This window comes from Suricata suricatta, chromosome 9 (genome assembly GCF_006229205.1).
Source record: "Suricata suricatta isolate VVHF042 chromosome 9, meerkat_22Aug2017_6uvM2_HiC, whole genome shotgun sequence".
Lineage (NCBI taxonomy): Eukaryota > Metazoa > Chordata > Mammalia > Carnivora > Herpestidae > Suricata > Suricata suricatta.
The window spans coordinates 27162747-27172791 of record NC_043708.1 but is presented as its reverse complement, the minus strand read 5'-3'; the positions used below and the strand labels follow the sequence as shown (position 1 = coordinate 27172791).

Sequence of the window (10045 nt, the reverse complement as noted above, 5' to 3'; positions counted from 1 at the left end):
AAAAAAAAAAAAGCAAACAGTCAAACAAAAATAACCAAATTCAGATCATTGTTTTGCTTTTCTTTGTGCACCTAATACACTTGAATGTACTTCCATCAGGATGAGAAATGCCAGTGGACCAAATTGAAAACAAATACAAGTTTTGATAGCCACTATTCATTTAAGAATTTTGTATAAACCTAGGGTGCTCGGGTGGCTCAGTTGGTTGAGCATCCATCTTCGGCTCAGGTCATAATCTCCTAGTCTGTGGGCTCAGGCCCTAGTCGGGATCTGTGCTGACAGCTCAGAGCCTGGAGCCTGCTTTGGATTCTGTGTCTCTCTCTCTGCCCTTGCCCCACTCACACTCTGTCTCTCTCCCTCTCTCTCTCCCTCAAAAAAATGTTTTTTAATTAAAATATTTGTATATGCCTATTGCAAGTTTTAGCCAATTCACAAAGATTTATTAATTCTTCAAAATTTCATGATTAGGCTATTATGCACATTCATTTTAAATGGTCTTTGGAGGGGCGACTAGGTGTCTCACCGGTTAAACATCCCATGTTGGCTCAGATCATGATCTTGCGGTTTGTGGGTTTGAGCCCCACATCAGGCTCTGTAATAACAGCTCAGATCTTGATACTGCTTCAGATTCTGTGTCTCCCTCTCTCTCTGCCCCTCCCTTGTTCATGCTGTCTCTCTTACTCTCAAAAATAAATAAACATTAAGAAAACATTTTTAAATGGTCTTTGGACACTGGAAGATAAAAACTGTGGAAGACATTGTTTTTTCAGGTAGTATATGCACTGATGTACAAAATCCAATATTCATGGCCACTCTTACGTTGGATTTTGTAGACAGAAGTTTTTCTTTTTTAAAATTATCATTAAGTAATCTCTATGCCCAATGTGGGGCTTGAACAACCCCAAGATCAAAAGGTGCATGCTCTATAGACTGAGGCAGCCAGGTGCTCCACTGGGGTTGTTTTTCTAAAGCTGGAGATCTTCAAAGACAGAGGGACTTTAACAAGTACTTTTCAAAGAACACACGGTTGTCGCAGAATTTCTTGGTCCAGTGACCATTTGCTCTCAGTGGCAAATATTTTTAAAGCCATGCTAGGACAATGACACTTATGATCTTTTTTAAAAAAATTTAACATTTATTTATTTTTGAGACAGAGAGAGACAGAGTGGGTAAGGGGTAGAGAGAGAGGGAGACACAGAATCCAAAGCAGGCTCTAGGCTCTGAGCTGTCAGCACAGAGCCTGCTGCAGAGCTCAAACTCACCAGCCGTGACATCATGACCTGAGCCAAAGTCGATGCCCAACCAGCTGAGCCACCCAGGAGCCTCAGTTATAATCTTCTTTATCACTAAATGGGGTAAGAAATTTGAAAATGAGATTGTATTAAAAAATTCAAGGTATATATATATATATCCCTTTTCCTTGACACACCGTTTAGTGGAATGTTTTCATCTCGATTAAATAACCTTATTTTATACATGTGTTTTAATTAAGATAGAATTCTACAGTGGAAAACAAATTTTAAATTGTATCTATCAATACAGTTTTCATTCATTCAAGTAATACAGATGAAATTTAATCCTCTTAACTCTACCCAATTGCAGACTTTTCATCGGGCTAATGACAGTTATCAACTTGAACCATATGTTTTCAGGGGTGTAAGGTGTAATAGATGGAGGCAGAGATGGGAGGAAAAAGAGACCATGTTATGGAGCCAAGAAGGCCTTTATTGGAGTCTGCAATTCCCGGGCGAGGTTCCGTGACTCTGGAGCAGGGAGTCAGGGAAGTTGCGCCTGATATGGGGGAGCAAGGTGTTTTATGGGTGCAGCGTTCCGGGTTTGAGCTCAGGTGGGCCCATAGCCAAGTAGGGGCATCTTTGGACGGTGGCAGGATTCAATTGGCTTCCACTTCGGTGGGGAGGGGGACGCTGGAATTCCATGGTGAGGCATTCCAGTTTGAGACAGTCCAGATTAAGAGTGGGGGTCGTCAGTCCTGGTGGCCCCTGGATCTGTTATCTGACCTGCAATAAAATGGTCGCTGGTGCTTTTCAAATGGCTCGGGTCATCCCAGGTTTGCAGGTGGGGGTTGTCAGTGCTCGCAGCTCTCCACAGCAAAGTGGCCGCTCAATTGCCTTCCCATGGCAACTCTTACAAGGGGCACCTGGGTGGCTCAGTCCATTAAGCCTCTGACACTTCTGATTTCCTTTACTCTCTGCCTCCCCGCCACTCACTTATTCTATCTCTCCCTCAAAGTAAATAAACTCAAAAAAATGAAGTATACACTTCTAGAACCATATTATCTGCATATACATACATATATTTGTATAAATGGAAAGATACGCTTTTATTTTGTGAGTTAAGCACCTTTTTCTTGAAAACAAAATTCATGATGTAATTTTTTTCTGCATATAAAAACATACGTTGTTAACACTTGTGCCAGGCCACAAGACAATAGAGACTATTTCCATAGTGTATAAACCTGTAGTGCTGCCTCATCTAACACGTTTAAACTTTAACACGTTTGGCAGTCTTTCTTAATCCCCGGCAAAAATAATTAAGAATAATTTCAAGGAAGGAAGAGTCTATTACACATAGCCTCCTTCCACTCGGTTTAGGGAATTGTGTCCCCTGGTGGCCAGAGAAGGATTTTTAAAGACAGAAAAGGACAAGGATTTTCTGTCAACAGATCTTTAACTTCTTCTCACCAAGGCCAGCAGTACGCTGGGGATGAGCTTCTGCCTCTTTTAGGGGGTCTTATAGGAGACCCAATGCCGTGAGCGACCTCGGGCCCTCCTGAGTTGGTGCTTCTTGCAGCCTTTTGCTGAGTGGCGCCCCAAGAACCAACTTGGGGCGTCGGGTCCACTCCCCCAGCTCTGGCCCCACTGGGCCCCGCCCCGCTGGCCCTGCCCTGGCCGCCCGACACTGCCCCACTCGGACAGTCCCAGGCTGGCCAGCCCTGCATAGCCTGACAGGGAGAGCAGACCCTCCCACAAGAGCCTGGAGCGTGTCTTTGGTCGGAGGGGAAGCCGCACAGATCCCGGGGCCATGTGGAGGCCTGCCCAGGCCGTGCTCCGGACCTCCAGGACCCCACTCCTGTTCCGAAGGTCAAAGTCCACATCTGCCCTTCTCTCTCAGAAGGCTGCGACCTTGACAGACACGCCCAAGACAGGGCTGGCCAGGAGCTCCTGGATATTAAAGTGGAAAGCTTAGGCCCCAGGGAGCAGGTGACCGACCCTTCGGGCGTCGGCCGTCAGCTACCGAGGCCTCCTCTTCCAATCGCTGGCCCACTACGAGGCCGACGCCGCGGGGGGTTGGGCCTGGTCAGAGACCTGGCTCTGGGCAGCGACTTCAGGGGCGTGGAGCCTCACGCCGGTCGGCCAGGAGGATCCCTGCTTCAGCCAGATGCCAAGAGGCGTGATGAAACCCCCCCTCAAAGTGGAGGTGACCGTCCACCACGTGCCGCAGCATCTGGCTGTAAGGCTGGGACCACTGCTGTCCTCTGCCCAGGTGCAGCGCTGGTTCTCCAGCCCAGAGCTGCGCCGTGCCCGCCTGCAAGCCAGCTGCCCTGCAGGGAGTCTTCTTGCTGCCCCCAGGTGGGTGAGGTCTTTTTGGCAGAGGGCTTTGCATGGATTTAGGAAAAATGATTGAGGAAAGCTGGCTTGCTTTGCTAGCAAATTTATCATTTGAAAAACAGAGCGAGCGCCTTAAATATTTTGTTGCCTAGACACCAAGTGGAACAGTCACTCTTCTAAATGGTGACTGGGATTTAAATGCTATTTGCTCGGGTACTTCTTTTCTGCCAGTTGCCACCCTTCAGATTCCTAGTGCTGCAGCTGCTATTCCTTGTGAGTAAGCATATTCTAGTTAGCATAAAATTGCTGTAAACTTTCTAGCATTGAGTATTTACCTGTCTAGCAGGCAGAGCTTTGTGTTAATTTAATTTTTTTAGTTATCATTTCTTGTAAAAATGATGAGAATAGTGGATACAAATCTTTCACTGGTAGCTGCTCAAATCCAACATAACTGAAGTCCTATTACCTATATTGTTCACTTTTTTTTATTATTTTGGTTTCATACTAGGATATAGATGACCTTTTGTTGTATTTTCTGACATACTCTAATTCCTTAGAGACCTTCATCATAATGAGGACACTTCTTTGCTCATTTCATAGATCAAAGAGCAATTTATATTATGAATGAGTAAACTGAGGCTTAAAGTGTTTTTAACCAAATCACACAGCTAGATGGTGCTAAAATCAGGATGCAGTCAAATCCTTTGAGTTCCAAACTGGGACCTCTGCAATAACATGAGCTGAGTGAATGAATGAATGAGTGAATGAATGAATGAATGAATGAAATAGTTAGGTGGTGGTGGTGTTTTTAAAGCCCACTCTGGCTTATCTTTCTTAAGTGTCAGGATTCTTAGGAACAACTAAGAGTCTTTCAAATGAGAGGTTTAAAACATTTTCAGGGACACCGGGGTGGCTCAGTCAGTTAAGCATCTGATTCTTGATTTCCTCTCAGGTCATGATATTATAGTTAGCAAGTTCAAGCCCCACATCCAACTCTCAGCCTCTCAGCGCAGAGCCTGTTTGGGATTCTCCCTCTCCCTCTCTCTCTCTGCCCCTTCTCTGTTCTCTCTCTCTCTTTCTCAAAATGAATAAACATTAATAAAAATAAAACATTTCATAGTTGGGGGTGGGGAGGGTTTTTTTAAGATCCTATAAGATCCTAGAAAATTTACATCCTGAGGATCAAATTACTGAGTTGAAACAAAATAAACAAACTCTTAGATATTTTAATGTAATAATCGAGTTTGTACTTTGAAGGCTGTGGTTGGAAAAATCTATTGCTGGAATAACTTGAGGAACTGTATGTTGTCTTTTTCATGGCTTGCTTTCGGCGTTCTGAAAGTAATCCTGAACCCAGAAATGCATGAACTTTATCTAATTTAATAAGAGCAGATCAAGATATGCTGAGATATTCAAATGTTAAGAAAACAACCATCTAAAAATCACTACCTTAATACGTACACTCCATCTTTTATTAATTTTTTTAATTTTTTTAATGCTTTCTATTTTTGTTTTTGAGAGACGGAGAGACAGTGCGATCGGGGGAGGGTCAGAGAGAGAGGGAGACACAGAACCCGAAGCAGGCTCCAGGCTCTGAGGAGCAGTCAGCACAGAGCCCCATGCGGAGCTGGAACCCAAGAACCGTGAGATCATGACCTGAGCCGAAGCCGGAAGCCTGACGCTTAACAGACTGAGCCACCCAGATGCCCCTACACTCCAGCTTTTAGTTTGGTGGCCGGATTTGCCTTAACTTGTTTCTAGGTTTAAAAATTTAGAAACCACTTCTGGCACTGGAACTTAGTTTTCTTATTTGGTTTACATTCTAACGTTCTTGCCTCTTATTTTGTTCTTATAAATTTATCTGGCACTTTTGGTTGGACTAACACAGAAGAATGGATCTGAGAAATACTAGGAGGCAATTGGCTGAGAAATTCTCTTGAAATATTGAATGAATAACATAATCTACAATAGGAACATTGAAAAAGAAATAGATCAACATTCGAAGGAGAAGAGTTTGACATTTTACTCCCTTTCCACTGCCTGGGAACAAGAATTTACTGTCCCCTTCAAGGTCCTTCTAGCTGGATTAAGAATCAAATTGATATGAGACAGATTAACAGGAGAAGATCAAATTTAATTCTGTATGTATGGGGAATTCATTCAGACATGGAAATTCCGAAGACAGGCAATATGAAGTATATATGTCATCCTGAACTAAGGAGAGAAGGTTAGGGGTCTAGGACTTTGTAGGGAAGGAATGCAATTCATAGGGCAATAAGAAAAAGAACAGATATTTGGAAAGTCGATTTTTGCCCTGCCATACAGATGGCCACTCAGATAAAATGTATCTCTGGTAGTAACCCTTATTCTGGGAAAGACCCCCAATTGAGATTTTCCCATATAGTTAAGGGAGGGGCAAAATCATTCCCCCTGAGTTCACAGGGTCCCAGTTGCTTTCAACTCAAAATTATCCACATGCCCAAATAGCATATTCTGAGCAGAACTCCACTGATCCCCTTCCATCTCAAAATAATCTTTATACTACAGTGGCCCATCTCAGGCCAGCCTGCCCTTGACCCTTAGGCCATGTATATTGTTCATTCTATATTATACCATCATTGGACCTTTAACATAGCATACACTTTGTTTACTTAGGGATTTTGGTAACTCTGTATCTTAAACTCATTGAGAATTCAAAGGGCCCTTCAAAGTTGGCTTTTTAAATTTTTATTTATTTATTTTGAGAGAGAGAGAGAGGGAATCTCAACCTGTTAGGACAGAGGGCTCGATCTCATGAACTGTGAGATCATGACCTGAGCCCAAATCAAGAGTTGACGCTTAACCTGAGCCATCTAGGTGTCCCAAGTTACATTTAAAAACAAAATGTTTATTTATTTGTTTGAGAGAGCTCTAGCAGTACAGAAGCAGAGAGAGGGGACAGAGGATCTGCAGGCTCAGCACTGACAGCAGAGAGCCAGATACAGAGCTTGACCTCACGAACTGTGGGATCATGACCTGAGCCGAAATCCGATGCTCAACCCACTGAGCCACTCATGCGCCCCGTGGATTTCTTCTTAATGAGGTATTATAGTTCCATAACTCAAAGGCTGCCAGAACTATTTGTTTAGATTAGTCAGGACTTACACTTCAAACCAAAACGTTTTCCATATCTTTTGTGCAAATTTTCATATTTTTCCCAATTTTCCAGTGATTTCCTCATGGAAATATATAGAAATATTTTTGCATATATAGCTTCAAGATGGCCAAAACAAGTATCTATTTCAACCACAACAATAAAACTATTTCAGCCAAAACAGATGTTTTCTTTTCAAGGCAATGAGGTGAATTTTCTTAAGTTTGTTTATTTACTTTGAGAGAGAGAGAAGAGAGAGCTCAGAAGAGGCAGAGAGAATCTCAAGCAGATTCTGCACTGCCAGCACAGACCCCGACATGGGGCTCGAACCACAAACTGAGATCATGACCTGAGCTGAAACAAAGAGTCAGATGCCCAACTGACTGACCCACCCAGGCGCCCCCAGGTGAATGCTTTAAGACAGAAAAAAGATTTAAAATGTTTTTGATGTTAGAAAGTAATAAAATTTTTTAAAAGAAAAAATATAAATTATACAATTAGAATTTGATTTAGAAAATGTTAACTGGGTATTATAGTCCATTGAATGTCCTGTTGTCTAGTCCCAGATGAATCTTCTTTCCTGGTTTATAGGAGATGGTCCTTTTCCTGGTTTGATTGATATGTTTGGTGATGGAGGATTAAATGAATCTCGAGCGAGTCACCTGGCTTGTCGAGGTTTTGCTACTCTGGCTTTGCCATTTTTTGGCTATGAAGATCTACCTCCGATCATGAAAGACTTAAATTTAGATTATTTTGAAGAGGCGGCTAAATTTGTGCAAAGTCACCCAAAGGTGAGTGGGATTGTAGAGAGAAATGTATTTAAAATGAACTCCTTAGGGTCAGGAGAGAGAGTGAAAAACAAAAGTGGTACTAATGGGTTGGAAAATATCTATAACAAATACCTGTTGAATGAATTCAAGAATGGATAGATAAATAAGCAAGCTATCTGATAAATACCTATATTCTTTTTCTTTATTGACTTCTTTGAGATCTCATTAACAATCATACTGTTTCTCTCTCTCTCTCTCTCTCTCTCTCTCTCTCTCTCTCACTCTCTCTCGTTTGTCTTCTTTTTTTCAATCTCTAGGTTAAAGGTCCAAACATTGGAGTGATTGACTCTGGCAAAGGGGCAGAGTTGGCATTTTCCATGGCTAGCTTTCTCCCAAATATAGCTGCAGTTGTGAGCATCAACGGCTGCATCTCTAACACAACGACTGCCCTTACATGTGGTAGATTAATCCTGCCAGGACTGCCTTTTAACCTAGACAAAATCTCTGCCATGGATTCAGGGGTTTACGATATTAAAGAAGCGCTGGGGGACCCCTTGGATCCAGCCTACCGGGAAAGTCGAATTCCCCCTTGAAAAAGCCAGTGCCCATTTCCTTTTTGTAGTCGGAGAGGATGACAGGCATTGGAAGAGTTCTGTTTATGCTGACACAGCTGTGAAGCACCTCACGGAGCATGGGAAGACAAATTTCACTCTTTTAAGCTATCCTAACGCTGGCCACAGAATAGATCCCCCTTATAGCCCTTTTTTCTCTGTATGCCTCCATCCCGTGTTGGGAGTGCCTGTTTTGGGAGGTGGGCAGCTCAAAGCTCATGCAGTCGCTCAGATGGAGTCTTGGAAGATCTTGGCGTTTCTGCACTTGCATCTAGGGTAAAGTCGAACAAACTAAGTTTAGAATATGCACAGGACCACTGAAGGGATAGATTGAATATTTTCGACAAATGACTGAAATCTGGACCTCTCATGGGCAGAAGTCAAAATACTTGCTTCAAGTTCCTCAGAGCCTGTAACTTTGGTTACATCCATGTTTCTCCATGTTTGGTTGGTGTGAGCTTCAACTCGAGGTAATTGCTAAGTGAAAACCAGTTTTCAATCTGCCATTTACCCACCCTTCCAACCTATCTTCCCTGTCACCTGTACTTCCAAAGGTTTTAAAAAGCTGGTATATAGTAGTTTGCTATTATCGGTCCTAGAGGCTATAAAACAATTTTGAACAGGGGTAAATACATGAATGTAGGTCTCTGGTTTTATGGCGGGGAACCATTGGGTTATAATAGCTTTCTCATAATAGAGAGTAAGAGGCTGGACTGAATTCTAACAAGATGACTCAGAGGATGATTTGTGGTAGACTAAAGGCACAGAATCCTTTCTGTTAATAATCAGGTTTTGATTTTTTTTTTCTAATTGCCATCTGTTCTAGAATCTTTGAAGAAACTTAGAGGGGCACCTGGGTGGTTCAGCCAGTTAAGCATGACTCATGATTCCAGCTCAGGTTGTGATCTCACGGTTTGTGAATTTGAGCCCCGAGTTGTGCTCCATGCTGATGGCGCTGAACCTGCTTGGGATTCTCTCTCTCTCTCTTTCCCTCTCTCTCTGTCCCTCCCCCGCTTGCACGTGTGGGCTCTCTCTCTCAAAATAAAAAAATTTAAGAAAAGGGGGGAGAGTTAGAAATCCAAAAATACTTACTTGCTTTAAAACTGCCAACCAATTACTAAGAAGCACTGACTTGTTAAAAAAAAATATTTATGTATTTTTTGGGGAGAATGCAAGCAGGGGAGAGGCGGGGGCGGGGGGCAGACAGAAGATCTGAAGCAGGTTCTGCACTGACAGGCTGACAGCAGCGAGCCCAATGTGGGGCTCGAGCTCACAAACCAGGGGATCAGGACCTAAGCCAAAGTCAGACCTTAACCCAACTGAGCCACCCAGGTGCCCCTCACACACTGGTTCTTTATCTCTGTATTTGTACTTTAAAAAACTTCTTTTCACACTTTGTTTCAAAAATATATTTAAACATCGGCACATTCCAGTTCTCCTCCCAAGTTGATAATTACACAAGTAGACAATTTAATTATCTGAGGGAAACGCAGAGTTCATCCTTTCTTCTTTCCACCACCTTCACCAAAAACGTAATGACAATTTGTGGGTCAGCCTGAATTTATTAACATAATTTTGATGAAAGTTCTGAGCATTGATTTTAAACTTTAAAAATATGTGTGGACTTAGAAGATATTAAAATCTGATCTCATAATTTAATTTTTTCTTCCACATAATTGAAGAGAAGTATTAATTTAAGGTATTAACTATTAGCATTAGATTTTGGTTGATCAGTAGATGTTGTGGTCAGAACTATACTTTAGGCTTTTCTTGGCAGAGGATGAGGTATTGTCACCCTAATTTGCAGTATTAGTAGGTCCCCTCCCCCAAATTAACACTATTTGAATTTTTTAAGTTTATTTATTTATTGTGAGCGAGACAGAGAACACAAGTCGGGGAGGGACAGAGAAAGGAGGACAGAGGATCCAAAGGAAGCCTTGCACTAACAGCAGAGAGCCCAAT

At 42.5% G+C, this 10045-nt stretch overlaps 1 protein-coding gene across 1 annotated transcript in view; it reads left to right on the top strand.

The window, feature by feature from the left end:
* Window positions 1-8401, top strand: part of LOC115301512 (acyl-coenzyme A thioesterase 1-like) — a 17706-nt gene extending 9305 nt beyond the window's left edge. The window contains 3 exon segments of the mRNA XM_029951427.1: window positions 7294-7493; window positions 7790-8032; window positions 8034-8401. Of these exon segments, the coding sequence (XP_029807287.1) occupies window positions 7294-7493; window positions 7790-8032; window positions 8034-8363 (773 nt within the window). The 3' untranslated portion in view covers window positions 8364-8401.
* Window positions 8402-10045: the final 1644 nt, after the last annotated feature.